The sequence below is a fragment of the Carex rostrata genome, chromosome 24 (genome assembly GCF_964058835.1).
Source record: "Carex rostrata chromosome 24, lpCarRost1.2, whole genome shotgun sequence".
Classification (NCBI taxonomy): Eukaryota; Viridiplantae; Streptophyta; class Magnoliopsida; order Poales; family Cyperaceae; genus Carex; species Carex rostrata.
The window spans coordinates 3,966,492-3,988,373 of record NC_135941.1 but is presented as its reverse complement, the minus strand read 5'-3'; the positions used below and the strand labels follow the sequence as shown (position 1 = coordinate 3,988,373).

General features: G+C 34.6%; 4 protein-coding genes across 4 annotated transcripts; 1 reads left to right on the top strand and 3 right to left on the bottom strand.

The window, feature by feature from the left end:
• Positions 1-2,264: 2,264 nt before the first annotated feature.
• On the bottom strand, positions 2,265-5,013 carry LOC144575358 (GDSL esterase/lipase At5g03980-like). Its single transcript, XM_078325455.1, has 5 exons — positions 4,746-5,013; positions 4,123-4,335; positions 3,675-3,823; positions 3,096-3,369; positions 2,265-2,734 (listed from the first exon to the last, which is right to left on the bottom strand). Exons 1-5 carry the CDS (start codon positions 5,005-5,007, stop codon positions 2,499-2,501), a joined length of 1,134 nt encoding a protein of 377 aa, XP_078181581.1. The 5' UTR covers positions 5,008-5,013; the 3' UTR covers positions 2,265-2,498.
• A 2,394-nt stretch (positions 5,014-7,407) lies between these two features.
• LOC144575803 (PyrD) lies at positions 7,408-9,196 on the top strand. Its single transcript, XM_078326048.1, has 2 exons — positions 7,408-7,544; positions 8,622-9,196. The coding sequence occupies exon 2, from the start codon at positions 8,659-8,661 to the stop codon at positions 8,962-8,964; it is 306 nt and encodes a 101-aa protein (XP_078182174.1). The 5' UTR covers positions 7,408-7,544; positions 8,622-8,658; the 3' UTR covers positions 8,965-9,196.
• A 1,405-nt stretch (positions 9,197-10,601) lies between these two features.
• Positions 10,602-15,993, bottom strand: LOC144575356 (uncharacterized protein At5g49945). The gene is made up of 4 exons (XM_078325454.1): positions 15,234-15,993; positions 14,130-14,457; positions 12,176-12,379; positions 10,602-11,159 (listed from the first exon to the last, which is right to left on the bottom strand). Exons 1-4 carry the CDS (start codon positions 15,902-15,904, stop codon positions 10,935-10,937), a joined length of 1,428 nt encoding a protein of 475 aa, XP_078181580.1. The 5' UTR covers positions 15,905-15,993; the 3' UTR covers positions 10,602-10,934.
• A 2,893-nt stretch (positions 15,994-18,886) lies between these two features.
• Positions 18,887-21,324, bottom strand: RPS2 (ribosomal protein S2). Its single transcript, XM_078326049.1, has 2 exons — positions 20,383-21,324; positions 18,887-19,222 (listed from the first exon to the last, which is right to left on the bottom strand). Exon 1 carries the CDS (start codon positions 21,075-21,077, stop codon positions 20,421-20,423), a length of 657 nt encoding a protein of 218 aa, XP_078182175.1. The 5' UTR covers positions 21,078-21,324; the 3' UTR covers positions 18,887-19,222; positions 20,383-20,420.
• Between the last annotated feature and the right edge of the window lie 558 nt (positions 21,325-21,882).

The following is a 21,882-nucleotide window of genomic DNA, read 5'->3' as shown; positions in this document are numbered from 1 at the left end:
ATAATAACTTATCCCATAGAGCACTACATAGCTTCTCTGGAACAATTAATGACGATTATCTGCTACACCCCATGAACATATTCCACAATACATCCAACTTTCTTATATTCCAAATGACAATTCAAAATAAATAACATTCTCTTGCACAACCATTATTTTTTTTTTGAAGGTTCTCGCACAACCATTATTAATTACTTCACAGAACACTCTTAAATTATACAACATAGTATTGGTATCAATTTATCATATTAGTGTATCAAAATAAATTATCAGCCTGCCATGGTCCATAAACCAGACTACACACACCAAAACAAATAAAAAAAAAATTATAGCGTACATGATATGCCGGACTGAACTAGACTTTAGTTGTCCAGGCTAAAACAAAAATATATTACTAGACTGGACCAGCCTCTAGCATAACACACAACGCTCTAAGAAGATCTATCTACTATGGTGGACAAACTACATGTCAATATTGGAGGAAAAAAAATATATTAGTGAAGTTATAGCTTTTCATCTCCGAAAAAGCCACAGCATGTTATTTACAACGTAGAAAAAACATATTAATTATCATAGTTTCAATATCATCATTTTCTCAAACATATTTTGAATATATAATCATTCTAAGTGTACGCATCAGAATCATTGACACGAGTCCCGTCAGAAATTAAGCAGTATATTGAAAGGTCGTATCTCAGAAGAAGAAGAAAAGATATATGATACATAAATAACAGGTGGTAATAACATTACAATTTAAGCCATCCCCTTGTAACCGTTCTTTACTATTTGTACAAGTAATTCCACTGATGTAATGGCTGTCAATTTTGTTTTTATCTTATCCAGAGAAATATAACTTATCTTATTTTGGTAATGAAAATAGAGCCAATAATCGCAGGCCACTTCAGCTGTGGGTCCAACCAGACTCCCTATAAAACGACAGCGTGAATTGGACTAAAAGAGGATACAATAGCCTTAATTGTTCCTTTATTTTTTTTCTATATATGTTGATTCTTTTGATTAGTATCCTGGTCATGAGAATGTAGAAATTGGGACACATTAAATATTATGATATATTTCCATTCTCAATTGATTGTTAGAATCTTGTAACCAAAAGATAGAAAAAGAAAATGGTACAATTAATTAATTGAAATAACATCAAAAAATGGAATAATAACATATACCCTCAGTCTTAATTTAGTGTTCACTATATACCAATGCAGATTGTGGAGCGAAATGCAATTACCGTTGCAGTAAGTCAAGGAAGCCGAAGATGTGCTTTGGGTCTTGCAACACGTGTTGTCAGAGGTACCAATGCGTACCGAGCGGTACAAGTGGTAACAAAGAGGAGTACCCTTGTTATGCGAATATAAAGACCGATAATGCCCCCCCCCCAAAATGCCCGTAAAATCTAGAAAAATAAAGGCATGTTTTGTGTTTACATATCATATAACATGATCGCATTTATGCGATTTCCACTTTGGATGCTTGATCCAGTTATGTGTGTATGTGTGTTTACTTGAGGTTACATGAATAAAGTTTGTGTTTTTTATATGATATCATGCTGGAGTTAGAATATAGCGTTATAATTTTTTCGGACCTTAAAAAATATAGCACTATTGACCGTTTTTAACGCTACAGCTATTTTTGTGTAGAGTTATAGCACTACACCATAATTAGTTCTGTGTATATCTTTGCTTCCCATTTAATTAGGAAAAGATAATAAAAAGACCATGCATGGTGAGTTTTAAGGTGTGGGGTACCAGGGTACAGTCTCGTAATCATCAAGTCAAATTTGGTATGATGTTTAATGGAAGCTTTCTGATTCACATCAAGATTTGTGTGTACTTGATTTGCACAAATTTTAAAATTATTTGTGCGAATCTTAATGCAGATCGGACAGCTCTGAGCTGACATTAGACCGTCCCCAATTCCTAGTTATAATTTTTCACCTCATGTCACAACTACGTATTAATGGTCTTCTGAAAACTATTAAAAAAATTCTTGGTTTTATTCCTCCAAAATTATAACAGTAATTTAGTTGGTCAAATTTGCACTTCCAACCTATCAGATTGCTTTTTTCTATACATCGTCAATGCAAGGTCTTTAACTTCATTGTTTCATATGGGCTTTAATATTTATTCATGTCCGGTTAACCATGGGCTACAACCCATAAATGGTTCTTTTAGAAGAAAATAAATACAATGAACATGAAAATTTAATACAATGAACAAGAAAAAGTGAAAAACGATTATCTCAAAATGTGATTGTAAATAGTCATAGAATGGAAACTGCATGCATAACAGTGATACAGAAAAGAAAAAACCACAAATTCACCATATCTGAACAAAAAAAAAAAAACGCAATCACACTGAATATGCTATCCTGCATATGCAGTCTAGAAAATTTGTGCAGCTTGTGCAGCTTTAAAAATGCTGTGGATCTTTTTCTCTCTCTCTCTGTTTTTTTCTAACACAAATGTACTGTACAAAAAGCTTGTCTTAGCAATCCCAAATTTCCTGTACTTTATCACTGGGGTAAGCAAAACCTTCCATGACGAGCGACTGAGCGATTACCATGTACGCTGCTTGTGTTAGATGGATACCATCCCAGCTGATGTGTTGATCTGGGTTGGAACAGACAGTTGTTCCCGGTGAACCACACATCAAGCTTGATTCGTAATTGTACCCACCGCCAGTGCCACAACATGCCGTCAGCAGCGAATCCTTATCAAATCCTGAGGAAGGTATCAGAATCTATTTAGTATTAACTTGTAAATCATGCCTAACTTTCAACAAAAAAAAAACGAGCAGTTATTTAAAGACATTTCCTCCTTACTAAATCATTTTTAACTGTGCCGGACTGAATTTCAGTAAGTGATTAAACTGTTTTTAAAATTTGCATATTAATTATCTTATGTTTTGGCTTGACCGTTGTTCCTTCTCAAATAAAAATATATGTATATAATCTGATGTTTTGAGTGTTCCCTCTCTTTCTTCCCTTATAATTAAGTTTTTAGTGCAAAAGTACCATTTTTCTTTGTGCAAATCATAAGAATGAAAAGGAGTTCTAGAGGAACATGGGAAGGGAAATTTTACCTAGACTGGATGCTTGATCAAGCATATGCATGAAAGCTTCATAGTAGTCGGCGTAAATTATTATCACATCAGGGTTACTCTTTCTCAAATCTGCCAGTGCAGATTTTAGTTGCTTATTGTGATACATCGAGAAATTATTGTAATCTTTCAAACACTTTTTCTCATCATAGGCTGATGAGGCGGTTGTAGAGAATAATGTGAGGTAACTAGGAGAGCATCCAATCGGGAAATTTCCTGGTACGACGAGTTGTCTTGCCCCTAAGCTAATCACATGCTGTTATTAACATAATACATACAATAAACAATTTGAATTAGAATTAGGAAATGGTTTGTACGTGTGAAATTTTTGATGAAAGGTGCAGTAGTAATGAAATCAATGCTGTCAATTAGGGACCTTAATGATATCTTTCAATGATACATGAACCAAGTTGGAATTAATTAGGTACAATCAAATTCAACATATGAAACTAAACAAAGTTCCTTTTTACCAATCGGAAGCTTGATTTAATATTTGATTTTAGCAAATTCAGTTTCTCCCTCCATTCTTTTTGTAAACTGAAAAGCATGAAAACATGTTACCTTGGCTGCATCGATAATTGCTTGAACAACTTGTGGTACATAATTCATGGCTTGATTTATGGAGGCCTCTTGGAAGAATGCATAGTTGTAATCATTCCCTCCGATCTCGCCCACCAAAAACAAAGCCTGTTCTAGCTTTCGAGCACAATCTACATTTGTTTAGAAGTTCATTTTCTATGAAACATTTGTTGAAAGAAACAGAAAAGAGTGGGAAGTAGCAACGGAATTAAGTATCAATAAAGTAAAAACAAATAGCCCCAAACTAATTAATTCCCTTGAAAAGGTTTCATCCATGTTCCAGTTGCTAAATGTATTCCTCATCAAAGAAGACCAAACAAAACAGAAACAGAATTAGTGCAATCCGCTTTCATATGTAAAGAAGGATAATTTTTTTGTTGATTGAACAAGGGAGCTGATCAGTGATAAATGTTTCTAGTAGAATTCATACCAGACTGGGAGGAGCAGGTGGAATTTAGATATGAATTAAACCACTCAAGCTGAGAACTGAGAGGGATACTGGCAGGAGGAAAGCCTATGCCATTTTCTAATAGTACCGTCCGATCAAGCGCTGTGGCGCCAGCCACAGCGAAGTTTACTCCATTGCTGAAATCAGAGCTCTTGTCCAAGTATGGTTTTATCAGTGTAAGATTCAGATCCATTGCTGCAATTATGAAAAATAACAATTTTTTCAGTTATGTTATAAGAGTCTTAACTAATCAGTAAATTATCAATGTTTCTTTTTTTTTGTTTGGTTCCTAAATCATGTAAAAATAACTTCCTCTTTGCATTTTTTCTCTCTTTCTTTCAACTAGTAACTCTGACGAATAATTAGAACTTAAACAAGAAACTGGGCAACCTTCTTAATTTTGAATTTTGGTTTAATTTTAATTAAAGTTGCCATATGTGGGTTTCGCATTAATATTAGTAACCGGAGTGGGATGGTTTACCAAAGTAAATTTCATGTGTAGATTGGAAAACTCAGTAAAAACTGTTTTCCTCCAATATCAATTAATACATAAAACTCAACACAAATAATACAATACAAATCCAGATGAGATGCAAAATCTCTACCGAGGTAGTCAATGATAAGTAAGCCATCAGAGCAACGACCAGTGGGCTTTTTATATGATTCGCCATAAGGGTAGCTACCAATAGAGGCGAAAAAACCAACTGGACCCTCTTGCAAAAGGTTACCAGTATCGGCAATGGAGTCACCGAAGCTGTATATGGCATTGATAGAGCAACCCTTGGATTCAACCCATATGTTTAGAGGTAAACCAATAACTAATAAGCTAGAAATAAGTGTGAAAGAAAGGAAATTAAGAGAAGACATTTTGAATGGCTGGAATCTTGAGTGTTTGTTACGTACTTTTATATTCTGATACAAGTAGTAAATTTGGTGAGAAATTTTGTACCTGATTGGGTTGATTGCTTATGAATAAACAGAGTTTTGTCAATTAAACAGTAGTGAAAGAGCAACTGTTGGTTAGCACAGGTAGACCTAACTATATATGGTATTAAAACAAATTGTCTTGCATAGAAGGGGCAGATACACCAACTAAGCAAACTAGGAAATGTAGCTAGGTTGATACCGTGGCATGTTAAAGAGGAATAAATAGTTATGGGAATTGAATTTTCAGATCATGAGAGAGGTCCAAAATTTCATATATAGTATACTCTACAAACAGTTCTAATTGATTGGGAATTTGGGATCATGAATTTTTTAATACTAACGAGTAAAAAGGAGTAATTTGATTGTCTGTGAAATCACCTATATGTGCCATGCATCACCCAATTAACATGTAATTGAATAATTTGTGATGATGTATATAATTGTTTGATAAATACAGAAGAAATTTATAACAAATCAATAAAAGAAGATATATTTTTTCTATTAATATTCTCTGATTTATTTTTTTTTAAGAAAAATATTTACACATACTTTATATTTATTACTGTTAGATAACCAACAAATTCGCAACTCGCTCATAGACCAAACAAAAAATTATAGGAAAATCGGCCTTTTGCACACCACAAAAAAAAAAAAAAAAAAAAAAACGAAACTAAAAAAAAAAGGAAGGCGAGGGGGGGAGTTGTTGTTGGAGTCATAAAGTCATTTGGTGCAGTTGACCATACAAAAACTAGGAATCTCCCTTGGCAAGTTAGGCCTACTACTAAATCAATTTGGGCTGGGCCAGATTGGAACTGTTAATCCAATTTCTCTGATCAGTACAATTCAGGAACAATGTGGATTTTCAAAAGTAATGGGCCTTTTCATATTATCATTTAGTGAATATAAAGAGTTTATTTTCTAAAACAAAAGAGTTGGACAAGGATTTTTTGTGTGACCCAATCTAACCTAAAAGATCATTGGTAGGGTCTAAAATAGGAAATAATAAAAAAATTGTAATCATCAATAATTTAATTTGGTCATCGTTTGAAACCAACTTCAATCATGCGTGCAAACTACTAGCATACAAAACTATGCTTTCACAAGCAATTATTTTAATCTATCAACTAAAGCACAGCATACCCCCCTTAGACAATATATATATATATATATATATATATATATTTTTTAATGACACTAAATTATTGATTTCAATCCTGCCAAGTTGATACAGTAGCGGGACAAACTAAAGTGCCTACAAGGCTACAAATTGGAAATCTCCAAAATCTGTCTTGCCCATCTCCATATCTTAAAGGCCGGCGTTCAGTGTTTCACATAACGACAACAAAACTTGTTAATAAATTTCAGTAAAATTTGTAACGGTAATGTTGAGTCTAATTGATATAAAAAAGAATGAGGTTCAAATACTGTTTTTTTATGTCTATTTGTGTAATATATTTTTTATCTCTATTTTCAAAGTTTAAATAGTAGATTCGAACTGCTCAACATGATCTCCATACTAAAATATACTCGGAGACAAAGTTTCATATTTTTTTAAAAATTATTTTACTTTTTATTTAGATAGGTACAAAATCATTATTTTTGAATGGTTAGAAGAAAAAAAATTGTACCTATCTAAAATATAATAAAAAAAATTAAAAATATAAAATTTGGTCTCAAAACACATTTTAATACAGAAATCATGTTAAGCAGTTTGAACCGTTCGTGTGAAATTTAAAAAATAAATAAATAATGTGAAACACAATGAAGCATGAGAGACATGAAGCATTTAACTCCCCTCATAAGAAAAAAATAGTATTTTAATAATGCTATTTAAAATAGTAAATTAGAAGAATGCTTAGAAGACGATTATAGAGTGTTATTCTCAGCTATTCACGAGAATATTATATTGTTTGACAAATTATTTGTTGAAATAAACGGTATACTGAATAATATTTAAATTTTAAGCAAAGTATGGCTAGAAAATTCGAAGACTTATCACACTTCATGTATTCTAAAAAAATTGAAGTTCTTACAGATCAACACATCGAAAATTAACAACTGATTATGACTTACCATATGTTGTTTTCTATCCATAGATTCATAGAAGTTCTGGATGCAAGAATTATGAGGAGAGTTTTAATTCCCCAAGATGTCATAATTTTTTTTCTTTTATATATCAATTTTTAAAATCTAATAATTGCAAAAAAAAAAAACAGCCTCCTTGGTTCATATTTTGGAGTTGCATAGCATTTTTATTGCCTCCTAGTCTCCTCCAAGGCTCCAACTGATCATAAACGAGAAATTTCCCTAATCTCTTCAACGCAAGGGTTCTATAATTTTGTTTTTTGCGAAAATAAAAAATTAAAAACTAAGGCCTCATTCGGCACCTCCCCCGCCCCCTCTCTCTCTCTCCCTCTCTCTCTCTCTCTCTACATTCGGGCACGCCCAACCATTCCTTCCGTGTGATTTCACCGAAGGTTAGCTCTCTCGCTTTTATCTCTCTAAAGTAGCTGAGATTTATTTTTTTATGCATACATTCGAATTATCGATTATTCTTTGTGATGCGGCGGGAATATTTTAAGCGATCTAGCTCAATCAATTTTACTAAAGAAACTAATGGGTCAATCTCGTTGTTTTCACCATTTTTTGACGGGATTTCCATTGACGAGATCTTCTGAAAGGCAAATTTTAGGGATAGGAATTAATTGAATTATTTAAATTCTGCGATCTCCTATGATTAGCAATCAAATTGATGAGAAGGCCTATATGCTGGTGCATTATAATTTTCTCCTTTTTTTCTTTCTTCTGATTAGTTCATTGGAAAAAATGTACTGGCTAATCTTTAATGGACATATATCAGTCAAAATTAACCGATTTTATATCTTTTGATGGAATTCATTTATGTAATTCACATCTATATTGAAAAGAAGTGGAATCAATATCTATCAGATATCTAATGGAAACTATACTTCAAAAAATTGCAAAAGTAATTGGGGCTTTTTTTCTCAAAATTTTATACTATGTACTTTGTCAGCTTCTGTTGTACTAAATAATATTTTCTGTTTACCAGTTCCTCATCAAGGAACAGCTTGGTTCAAACTTCATAATTGTCCAAGACTCCTTGTTAGAATTTCAGTGAAAATCTAGAGTAAATAGTATTAGGGTTTGCCTTTCATAAGGCAAAAGTATAGACATTTCTCATGCTATAGGTAATAGAAGAATCCAAAGGTGTCATAGCCAAACTTTGCAGTAAATTGTTTGACTTGTCCTGAGAAGATAAGTTCAAAGAAGACTATCACACATACTATAAAAGTATAAATACAAAAGTCTGAAAATGGTGCCTTTTTTTTCTTTTTTGCCCCTTTGTTGTTTCCTTCTGACTCACAGTAATAGCTCTTTTCACACTTTGAATTATTTTTCCTTGGAACTGGCACAGGCATGCGCTGAACCCAAATTACCGTTTTCCTTGCTATTTGGTTATTCGACAATGATTTGGCCTTAAATCAATTCATGCAAGTGCTTTGCTTCTCTAACTTTTGATAAGTGATTTTCAGGAACTGAAATTTCTCGTCAGTGTACTGACACACAAAAATGAGCTTAGCATGCCTTGTATGCCATGGCATGGATAGCCCCTCTCACTCCTTTAGAAGTTACTCTGTCTCAAGCTCAGAAGGAGAAGGCCGATGCGGAGCAGTCATCAGTTGCCTGACCCTTAAACCCATTACCAATCATGGTGCACAAAGCAGCGGCATTGCCACGTCAAAAGTTGCACCTTTTCCTGTCTTAGCAACTGGTAATCAAGGTGTAGAAGGGGCTCCACGCTTACAAAGGAGCCGTGCTGTCTCAAGAGACCTTGTCAGAGATTGGAATTTTGATGAGATTATTTTCACAAATTAGGGATTCTTAATCACTGGGCGTAATGAAGTTTTTTTTAAGTATGTTTTTATTTTGAAAGCTGGAATTCATGATCTTGATATGCTAAGAATATGAGTTTCAAAGTTTTCTGTACATTTTTGCTTTGCTTTCTTAACTTTTTTGGTGCTGTGTAAAATATAAATTGTGCAATGTTCTAGGTTTACATGAGATCATATTTTTGTGAACTCCAGTAATGCAATCAAATTTAGGTATATCGGTATTGTAATTGTTCTTTTAGCCACCACAATTGCTAATCAGGTCTTGTCGTGAGTTTTTTGTTAGTGTGGTCTTTTGGAAAATAGTTGATGCTGCTAATGTTTAAATTTTTTGTACTTTTTTTTAGATAGGTAAAAAATCACTCTTTAAATGGTCTGGAATCTTTAGATCAAATATTTTTCCACCTACCTAAAATAATGTAAAATCTACGAGTGCATTTTTATATAGTGATCATGTTGAATGGTTCATATCAATTATATGGTTCATATCAATTATATGGAGTTTGTAAATTGAGATATTGATTCAATGTAACCATGGTATCACTATTTTGTTTGAAATTTATATGTTTAGCCGGCTGGAGTAAAAATGAAGGTTTGTCAACTAAAAATATTATTCTTGAAAGTGTCATGAAAGTAATGCATAGAGCATGTGTATGGGAATTGCAAATTAATTGCGATCGTTGATGTAACAATTACAATATCGATGTAAACTAATTGCTAAATTTGTTATTTTAAGTAGTTTCACTAGTTGATATGGTAATGCGATATATCATCAAAAATATGAAAAGAAAATTTAAAATACTGAGCTGAGATGAACATGTAAAGATAAGAGAATTCAATTTATTGAAGGGTGGTTGATAAAGTTGCATATGGTGGCACTTAGCACCTCTTGTTACTCGCAATTATTGTGCAGTACTATATATTGAGCTAACGCAAGTTGAACAATGCATATTGAGATTTCAAAGCATATATATTAAACGTAATTGCAATGTTTGTTGCAGGAACTTAATTGCTGATTCAAACTTACACAGGATGCTGACGTGGTATTTGAAATTTGTAAGACTAGCAAGGACGTCAATAAAAAAATGACAGATTCTAAAAATAATTTTTTTTATAGATATATGGCAAATATTAAATGAGCCTAATAGACGAAATTAGGACTAATCATATTAATAAAGTTGACCTGACATTGTAGAAAATAATTGATAATGACACTGTTAAAAATTAAGTCATATTGAAATTGTGTTAAAGAATAGTTGATAGACGGACAGATAAACTAAGAAAGAAAAAAAAAAAAACCATTAAATGGTCCGAGTGATCAACATGCTCTTACGCACAGTAGTTTAGTGCCGTCAAGACAGAGTATTACGATGCTGACAGCGAATACGCAATTAGTTAGTTGGCGATTACAACCGCTTGCACTCGCTGAATATTATTTTGACTTGATTTAAACAATCATTTTGTGCCAACTAAAATGTCTAAATCCCAATAAAAATATCACAATACCTCCAAACTTAAAATTAAATAACTAGCAAAATAGAGTAAAAACAGCGTTGTATATGACTCGTGAGCTGCATGAATTAAAAACTGCTCTGTCAAAATGTGTACCCAAAATAGCTGTCATTTGTCCTTAAAAATTCACTACTGCTACTTAAAAGAGCTAGTCAAGATCAGTATATTACAGCCCTGTTTAATTGGCACATAAGATCCTATACTCCATGGAGAAGGCAAACTGGATCAAATTATCAACACAAATGATGCAGCTAAAAATATTTAGGCAGTGTACCTCGTCTATAGCCTACATCTAGTAGCTCCCCCAAAAAAAGAAAGGAAGGAATTTCCTTCAATTTCTGCTTTTCTAAGTTCCCAGCGAATCAGCGATTTATTCCCCCGGAGAGGTCAAAAAGAAAGGTACACCAAGAGAAGAAAATAAATAAAACTTGAAGGGTGAACTAACTAGCGCATCATCTTGACACGTGGCATGGATTTCTTAAGCTGGCGAGCACGCTCCTTCTCTTCCCTCTTGCGCAGGGCCTCGGCACTGAGCTTGGCTTCAGCCTCCTCACTCTGCCTCCTCCTCTCACTCTTTTTCCTCTGCAATGCCTCCTGCCGAGCACTCTGCATCTCCTTGAACTCCTCCTGTGCCACCTTAGACCGGGCTGCCTCTGTTTTTGCCCGTGCCTACATTCAAGTTTTTCATTGTGTGAGTACACCTTAACAGCATTTGGGTCAGTACACTAGTCAGTGGATATTGTTTTGAGGTGAAGGAAAGGTAAGGGCAAGTTCCATGATTTGTTTTTAAACAATACAATACAAATGAATTTTGCCACAAAGCAAGCATTCCAAATTAACAGCTTGATGTACTACATTCTATTATCGATATGCATTACTTTTATAAAGTATTGGATAATATATCTGTTTGCTCCAATACTATTGTGAGGCAACCTTTTTGTAGCATAATAATTACCCATAGCAAAAATATCGCATTGCTACAATACTATGAGATGCAACTCTTTCTGTAGTATAATTATTACCAATGCCAAGTAAATAGAGTGAAGCTAAACCTCGAAAAAGTTCGTAAGCTTAAACCTTAAAAACCAAATGATCAGCTTCGAACACACAAACTAAAAGTGTTGATTTTGATCTCCATGACGAGCCAAGCATATACTTTCCAACTTTTTTTATTAGCATGTTATAAGAACGAGAAATTTAAAATTATAAAATAATGAGCAAACAAAAATAGTTCATTTTTATTTCTTGATCTGATACAAAACAAACTCAAGAAATGCAGAAGTTTGATACCTATACACTTGGCTCATCAAGTAGATTAGGATCAGAAGTTTAAATTCACTATTCAAAACCAATCCGAAAGTTCTTTAAATTTGAAGTTAAGCTCGCAACCTCTTCATCAGCTCAAGCTCATATTATATTTACTCATATATAACACCACCAACAACAGTAATAATAACAACAACATAGAGAGGTCAATGTTTACACCCAAGTTCTTTCATTTGTGTTGCAAAGGTTCTGTTTTATGAGTGAACTGGGTATGGACAAGGGAAAACCAGAACATTCCAATCGGGTATGATAAAAGTAAATAAGTAGTTAGAAAAAAAATACAAGAAAACTAAAACAGAGTAGCGCCAACTTTGCAACAGCTTCAGTAAACTTTTAAATAAAAAATTAAAAGGACATACATTAGAGCTGAGTTTGTAACGGCCGATGATGTCAATGTAGTAAGGCACAAGAGCAACCAATTTGGTGATGTCAGCCATATGCTTGATGTCAGGCAGCACAAACTTGAACAATAACACTTTTTTATTCAACCCTGGTTGCTGGTCTGAGAAATGGAGCGAGACGAACCACTTTCCAACTTTCTCAAAAGCCTTGTCTCCAAAGACCTACAGAAGAGAGTAAAACAAGCATGCCCAGTTGAGAATTGATATTGAGTAATACAATTCAAGCCATGAGAGCACTGCTGGTATGAACAACACTCCTGCATATGCCGGTACCACAGTTTTATAATCATGTACTTTCAGCCTTGCTTTTAAGCTGAATTTTATCAGGCCCTAACTTTTGAACAAAACTCATGGAACTGGTAGTACCAAGGCCTTGGTCATACCACTATGAGTTTAGCCAACATCTATATATATATATATATATATATATAGAGGTAGGCTAATATACAATCGATTGTTCCTGAGGTCCCATACAACCAAGTCATTTTTCGATTTTTAAAGTCCAAATGATCGATCCAAACCGTTCATCTTGTTCTCCATATTAATATGTGCTTGGAGACCAAATTTTACATTTTTTTGAATTTTTTTACTATTTATTAAGCCACTTTGAAAATCGCTGATCCAACGGTAGCTTCTGGTTTTACTGTTTTGTTAAGCCACCATTGGATCAGCGGTTTTCAAAGTGGCTTAATAAATAGTAAAAAAATTCATAAAAATGTAAAATTTGGTCTCCAAACACATATTAATATGGAGAACAAGATGAACGGTTTGGATCGATCATTTGGACTTTAAAAAATAGAAAATGACTTGGTTGTACGGGACCTCAGGAACAATCGATTGTATATTAGCCTACCTCTATATATATATATATATATATATATATAGAGTTAGGCTGGGGTGCTATGGATAGCATAGTGGCCTCCCGTGCTACGGCTCAATATTCAAGTTTTCAAAATCCAAACGGTCGATCCGAACCGTTCATCTTATTCTCCATATTAATATCTGCTTGGAGACCAAATTTTATAATTTTCTGAATTTTTTTACTATTTATTAAGCCACTTTGAAAATCGCTAATCCAACGGTTTTACTGTTTTGTGCAGCCACCGTTGGATCAACAATTTTGTAAAATACTTAATAAATAGTAAAAAAATTCAGAAAAATGTAAAATTTGGTCTCCAAGCAGATATGGATAATAAGATGAACGGTTCGGATCGACCGTTTGGATTTTGAAAACTCGAATATTGAGCCGTAGCATAGAGGCCTCTATGCTATCCATAGCACCCCAGCCTAACTCTATATATATATATATATATATATATAGAGGTTGGCTAAGATCAAAGTGGTAGTTCCTGAGCTTTGGTGCTACCAATTCGTTTTTCAATTTTCAAAGTTCAAAACGTCGATCCAAACCGTTCAAGTTGTTCTTCATATTAAATTGTGCTTGGAGACCAAATTTTACATTTTTCTGAATTTTTTTACTATTTATTAAGCCATTTTGAAAATCGCTGATCCAACGGTGGCTTCTGATTTTACTGTTTTGTTAAGCCACCGTTGGATCAGCGATTTTCAAAGTGGCTTAATAAATAGTAAAAAAATTCAGAAAAAAGTAAAATTTGGTCTCCAAGCACAATTTAATATGGAGAACAACTTGAACGGTTCGGATCGACGTTTTGAACTTTGAAAATTGAAAAACGAATTGGTAGCACCAAAGCTCAGGAACTACCACTTTGATCTTAGCCAACCTCTATATATATATATATATATATAAGCAAAAGAGACTATTGTCTTTTACCACAGCTGTACTCTTACCAGCAAGATTTCTGAGACATATCAACCCCTGGGACTAAATCAATTATAAACATTTATGCAAATAAAGAAAAAAGAACTACTACACAAATAAATAGAGTCAGACCTGATCAAGCACAGCCTCATTGAAGAGGTCCCAGGCAACCTCCTTGGACTCGGATATGACAGCCAGCTCATCAGAGACCCACCTCTTACCAGCGGGGCCTGCCACGGCATTCGGTGAAGCATACTTTTGAAGGTCCTTCTCATCCTTCTGCATCGCCTTCACTTCCTTCTTTCTGGCCACAGCAAGGACCACATGGTCCATCGCATCATCATTCATTATCACTTCAAATGTGATAATGTCCTTCTTGGGGAATACCCAACCAAAGACGCGAGCAATTAGGTCATGCCGGCTATGCATGTACATGGTCGCAAGCATTCCCTGGCAATATCTGTCAACAAAATAGGTTTTAGTTATGTACATAACAATAAGGTATATGCAACACAGTTCTTAGCTAATTCAATTATTATGCTTTCTGCAACCATGCAAGCATATTTTTTCCAACCTGAGGAGTGGCTCGAAAATTGTGTTCAGTAGAGTATCTCTTAAACTTAGTTCCTTTTGGATTGTTACGAGTTTGTGTGTGTATCTGTGCATGCATGTCTAGAAAGTTATTGACTGATTTTACTATGACGGCTTTATTTGACAAGCTTGGCAATATCAAAATACAAGTTTTTGGGTGCATCTTAAGATATCAGATTTGATTGCAAATCTATTTTAATTGTGCGTAATTTGAGTTTCACTAAAATAATACATCAAGGGTTGTTAAACTCACGTTGAAAAATCAGATCATTGTATGAAAGATAAAATGTATACCAAGTCTCATCATATTTACAAGGATGAAATATGTACCACACAGACCATGCTTAAAAAATTGGATCTCTTACTTCAATTTTATTTTGACAATTGTCCATGTTAAAATCTTGTCAATGGATTTATTGATCATGACCCTTCTCTGTAAAACAACAGTAGGTAGTGTGCAGATCTGCAAATATAATTGACAGAAACCCGACCATAGGCAAACTACCAAGCTTGCGATTTAAAAGTCTTTGTATCAAGGTAGCATAAATAAGGTTACATACTAAGCGAGTTGAAATTAACCAACCAAATAGCACACATCTTTACATTTATATATCATAAGCTATTAAAATTTCATGCAGATATTACCTTCTCCCACTTGCATAAAATTTGAACATATCTTGACCTTCCTTCAGCAAAAGGGGTGTATCATTCCCATCTCCAGTCCCCAGAAGACTGAAATTCTTCTCAAAAATGGAATCTTTGGTCGCAAATTGAGCAGCCCATGCAAGAGCCGTCGTCTCATTCTCCTTTCTTCCAGTAAAATAATTGATAATGAAGCAGATCAGGAAGGATACACACACGATCTCAACCCAGTAAGAGGATGGCTTAATGGGAGTCGCTGGTTTCGGATCAGGCGACGATTCGGGTATGGATTTAGTTTCTGATTCGCGGTCCGTTGATTCCTGGATCACGATAGTCTCTGGGGTTGACGGGATACCCTCGAACTCGTCTTCATCCCAGAAATCGGTCTGGAGATGAGATGGGGTTGTGGTGGTAGGGTTAGGATGAGGTTTTTCCGTAGGTGTGCTAGGGTTCGGATCATGTTCAGGGTCGGGTGTAGCTTCCAGAGGAGAGGAGAGAGAGATGGTGGGGAGAGAAGTGGAGGGAAGCGGATCGAGCGGTGCCTCGAGATCTTCCTCTTCGTAAGAGAAAGAGGCCTCGTCGGAATCGAAACCCTCGAATTGGGAGGAAGATATAAGAGAAAGAGCGGAGATAGAAAGGAGGAGGACTAGGATTAAAGAAAGGACCCTCGCCATTGGGGGGAGGGTTGCCGCAGAGATCAGAGATGAGAGAGAGCAAGTTGGGGAGAGACGACAGTAGCAGCTAGCCTATTACGGGTATGTATATGTACTCTGCACTCTCCGTTTCAAGTCAAATGGAGATATCTATCCATACTAATCTCTTGTCTTAATTACCCGAAATTATTACAGATAATGTTAGAATTACCCTTTTCTTTTTTAGTTACCACCCTGACAAATTGAAATTAAATGATTACCACACGGTTAGTCAGAATTTTTTTTCTGCCACCCTCGCAAATTGGGTCCGCGCACAGATCTCAATCGGTTCGTATACCTAATATGCGCACCGAATCGGATCTCAATCGGTTTGCAGACCTAGTCTGCGCACCAAATCCGTTCGTAGACCCATTCTGCGCATGGATTTTTTTTTTCTTTTTAGCAATCTAAATTGTAAAATGAAAAAAAAAATACCATTAGTTCGCAGACATAGTCTGAGCACGGATTTTTTTTTTCCTTTTCAGTAATCTAAACTGTAAAACAGAAAAAAAAAAAATTACAATCCGTTCGCAGACCCAGTCTGTACACGGATTTTTTTTTTCTTTTTAGTAATCTGAATTATAAAATGGGGAAAAAATTTACAACCCGTGCACATACTGAGTCTACGAACCGATTGAGATCTGTGCGCGGACTTAGTCTGTGAGGGTGGTAGAAATGAAATTCTAGCTAACCGGATGGTAATCATTTAATTTCAATTTATTAAGGTAGTAACTAAAAAAATTAGGTTAGAATTAAGAGATCTGGGCGGAAATTTTTATTTTGTTTCTTTTTCCTTGGTAAAATCCGGCAAGTAAAAACTGAAGAAATGTTATTTTAAGATATTCGTCAAGAGATGCGTTATTTTAAGATATTTATAAGGAGATGTTCAAGTTAGAATTGTGATTATTTGACAATGAGTTATCTTGGTCATTTTAATAACGAGGTAGGTTCAATGCTTTTATTTTCTGCGCCTCTATTATATTTTTATTTTGTAAATATTGATAACTTAAAATTTAGAATTCGAAATGTCAAACTAAAACTAGTAAATTTTATCTAATATCAATTATTCTATACAAGAATGTGACATTTTAATTTTGTTTTGATCAGTATCAAAATCTTGAAAAATTAGTTTGACATGAATATATTCTGAACATTCATTTTTTAATTTATCAATTCTTATAAAAAAAAAAATAATTTTTATGATATATTCTGAACATTCATTTTTTAATTTATCTATTCATATAAAAATAAAATAAATAATAATAATTTTTGTGTGACGAAAAGAAGATAATATAGATCATGTATATAACGACTTTATTTTGACATATAAAGTAAACAAAATTATACTAGAAACTTTTAAAGTGAAGACACGATGGAAACACAAAAAATAAAGACATTTAAACTCTCCTCTTTAATAATTTTAAAAAATATGTATACATTATTTCCGTTATCTATTCTCGTAATGTTTAAAATAGTTTTAGTGTCATCGAATGCTAACTCTTCCAAAGGATTTTCGTGGTGGGAACCGTTATCACGGTCATCTACCGTGATCAACAGTGACCACCATTATACTCCAAACCACTCCGATTGACCTACCGTTGTGACGGTCTTCTGTACCGTTACAACGGTCAGCACCACTTACTTCATTTTTATCAACTCTCTATAAATAGAAGCTATACCAAGGTTTGGAGTATCACTCTAGCCGCCTCCAACTTCAATATTTCGTATTTACAGATCTAGAGAAAGCTGTTGTTGCTTATGCACTCCAACTTCAATATACATAATTAATCTCAAGCTTATTCAATCAATCAACCAACTCCTAGAGTGATCCTGTGTGATCGAATTATTTACTACTTCAAGCTTTGTGCTCACCTTGCAATCCTTGAAGTCTTTGCTACTCGGATTGTGTTATTAGGGTCATGTGACTTCCCAGAAAAATTGTAAAGGCTCATCGGTTCCACCTTGTACTTCTTTCTTATTGGGTAAATAAAGACGTGTCATCTAGAAGGTCGCGAGCCCCGGAGACGTAAGTGTTAGTGCCGAACTCCGTAAACAACTCTTGTGTCAAGTGTCTCTAAACTCTACTATTTACTTTAAATTTAGTTTAGGACAAAGTTATTCTAGTTTCCGCCAATAATAACTTATAAACACGCTAAAATATTATAATTTAGATCAAAAATATAAAAATGCCTATTCACTCCCCCTCTAGGTGCCTTTGGGACCAACAGACAAAATAACTAATATTTTTTAAATCCGAATAATCAGTTAACACAATTCGGTAGAACATTAAAGGAAAAAAAAAAAAAAAAAACTCGGTAAAAAGACAATAGTTTTGCGGGACTTCTCATAATTAAATTGAACGCAAGTTCTCTAAAAACAAATAAGAAAATAAATATTTTTTCTTTCTTTGCGTTAGGTCATCCAATAATCCCCTCGAGCTATCTATCAGCACATAGACAAAAATATTATTGATTGTTGCAGTCCTTCAAACTCCAATTAAATAATAACATCATAGTAGCTGGACGACAATTTCAATGTTAGAACTTAGAATCAAGTGATGAGAGAGAGAGAAAGTGACGCTACTAATTATTCTTCAATTGATTATTTTCCTTGATATTATTGGCAAATCCATTTTTGACTAAAATCTGTTGATTAAATTTAAATTCTTAAACGATTAATCATTTCACCCTTTCCGTCAGCACTGGAAAAGAATTCTTTCCTCTTACACACCAACGCTCCTAATTTGAAACTGTCACATATTTCACACAACTTGCCAATATTAATTTAGTTTAAAGGACGAACTTGGATACAGAAGTTAGGACAAGTTTCATATAAGCAATCAAGAGCAAAGTTAGGTGCCAGTTTATTCCAAAAAAATCAATATTGATTGACAATGCCATTCCACTACCAACAACAACAACAACAACCAAGCCTTTAGTCTCAAACAAGTTGGGGAATACCATTCCAATACCATGTTAGGAAATTCTGAAATAAATTTCAGCATTCACGAGCAAAATAGGACTGTGGTTGATAATAATTGATATTATCCAACTCCAGTAACTAAAGGAAAAAAAAAAACGACCACTTCAATTGGGTCCAAGTTGAACTTAGCCCAAATTAAACTGGACTTAACAATCAAAAATCAATTCAGCATGAAAAATACTGACATAGAGTGAAACCTAATTTTTAACTAAACATTATTTTTTACTTTGTGAGATCAGTGCTTCCAATGAAGAGCAACAGAGATTAGCTCCTTTTACTTGATCAATTTACGAGAACAGCTGAGGGTAATTTTGAATACTGCAAAATTGAAAAAGACAACAATTAGAATTTTAATTGTATGGTATATCAATTTATGAGAAACAAAATAAGACAGACTGAACTTACCTGGTCAATTTTAACAAGAGATTAGAGAATATGTTAGGTTCTCCAATATGTGGAAAGCATGATATAATTTGGAGCTTTTCGGTCCTGTGGGTTATATTTTCACTAATTACAAAACTGGTATGGCTTGGTTCATTTCTGTCCAATTAAGAATTCAAATATGACCATAGCTTGAATTGTCAATCGAGAATACATACAAATATGATATACATCAAGTAGTCATTTCAACTGATCTAAGGCTAAGAACAATGAACAGAGACACTCTTAAGATTTATATTGGATATTCAAAACTCTTTCAATACCAAATTGATATTGGATATCCAAAATTTAACTTCCACGACTCTTTTAACTTTCTGGTACAATAGACAGGCAACTCCTGACCCTAGTCAAGTAAAGTTTGGGTCATATATTGTTGTGTGGATAATAAAACAGTACAGTGATGAAGGAAGAATGAAGCAGGCTGAAAAATGACAAACAAAACACCTGCTGCTGGTTGCAGCCTGAACCGATGGTGGTACATTGACAGTTGTGCCCTTGAGGTCTTTTGTTAATTTCATTATTAATTGTTGTCTTAGTAATTTATAATATTACCTTAAATGCTAAAAGTGATTATGTTGTATTTTCTCTGAAATAGTGCTCTGGTATAGTATGATTGATTATGCAAGCAATGAAAGACTGCTCTGCAATCTTAAATCTAACTAGGAGTAATAATTGAGTGAAGTGCCTATATCAATTCTATTTGTTTGACTTCAAATCTTACTGATTGGAGAGGTGTAATGGAATAATTAGCTACCAAGGTCTGACACGAGAAAGTCCACCTCTTTAGTACTTTTAAGTGGTACAGCTGTTAAAGATACTAAGCCGATTCTGGTAATCTGTTACAGAGAGTTTAAATTGTACTAATTACTATTTTCAACATTGTGTGGTTGTGATATTCTTTAGGTATTTATTTAGCTTGAATTGTCAATGGAGAATGCATACAAATATGAGATACATCGAGTAGTCATTTCAACTGATCTAAAACTAAGAACAATGAACAGAAATACTCTTAATATTTAAACATGCTGGGTGATTACCAGTGCAGATCAAATGTAGAGCAGAAGTCTGATACGAATTATTGTCCAGTGGTGCCTGAAATTTTAACCGCCTGATTCTGCTCCACAGCTTCAGCAAGAAGGGTCCTCCAGGGTTGAGGAGTGGGTGGGCTGTTTTGTAAACTTGCATCTTTGGCAAGTAAATTGGCAAATTGATAGATGAACTGTAGGCTTCCAACTGCTGGAATGGGATAAGTTATTTTTTTCAAAGATGTCAAAGGAATAGTGTTATCAATTAAGGACACAATAGGAATTTGAGATCTATCAGCTTTCCGTATGATTGAGGACTTTCTCTCTACATCCATAATAAGCACACAATCTGGTTTTTGGATTAACCCCAGATTATTTCTCGAACGCAAGGGATTCTTCCTGGCAAAAGAATGGTTTAAAGTACCCTCAATCTTCCACTGAGAACCTTTGATCAAGCCCACCATTTCAGAAAAGATCTCATTTACAAAGAGATTATTTGTGTGTATAGAGAACAACCGGCCTTTTTGATGAATGAGAGATCCTAAAAAAAGAAGAGCATTTCGTAAACAAATCTGTGTCTTGTCTGAATCGAGAATAGCAATTCCATTTCTAGAACCAGCGATATATACTTTGAAATGGTTAGCAGCTACTCGATTGAAAAGATGCGCGTTAGTACTGAGTAAGTTAGCACAGATTAGAGATTGCATTTTGGCTTTTGTTCTTTTCTGGAGATATAGGTAGTGGTAAGTAATAAACGAGAAAGAGGTGCGGATTCCAGATCCAGATCAAGATCACAGATCAAAAATCAAAGAATCTAGCAGACTACAGTGAGGAATGGGAGCGGAGCGCTGCTGTCCGGAGTGGCGGAGGCCGGGAGGCGGAAAGAGAGAAACGGCGTGTGGTTAAAGAGAGAGAGAGAGCTATCGGCTGGAATCTGGATCGCATAGTAGCAAAACCCTAGGGAGCGGGGAATTCACATCCTCTCAGGTTACTGGACTGAGTACAATTGAATCGGATAGTCCAAAATTGTTCTTTTTAACTTGGCACGAATCACAAAGCTCAAATAACACTGCCCCTTCAGTCATCCCGAGCAACAACCGGATGAAATTAAATCTGGACCGTCCTTTTCAATTGTGTTGAGTCAGGTACGGATACGGATCCGAGGAGCAGGGGCTTTCCGATAGCAAGTCTGCACCGTCCGATTTTAATTTTTGAAGAAATCGCTTGATTAGCGGATTTATTATTGAAATCCAGATTTATACCCATTCTCTCTCCGAACCCGTTATTTTCATCTTTCCCAGTTGGGATCCGTCTATCTTAGGCCTGTAAATGAGCCGAATTTGAGCGAGTTACCCCAACTCGAACTCGGCTCGTTTAATAAACGAGCGAGCCAACTCGAGTTGAGATAATAATAACGAGTTGTAGAGCCAATTCAAACTCAGCTCGTTATCAACTCGAGTTGGTTCACAGCTCATTTATAACTCGTTTCGTGCCGTGACCAAACATGTCTTA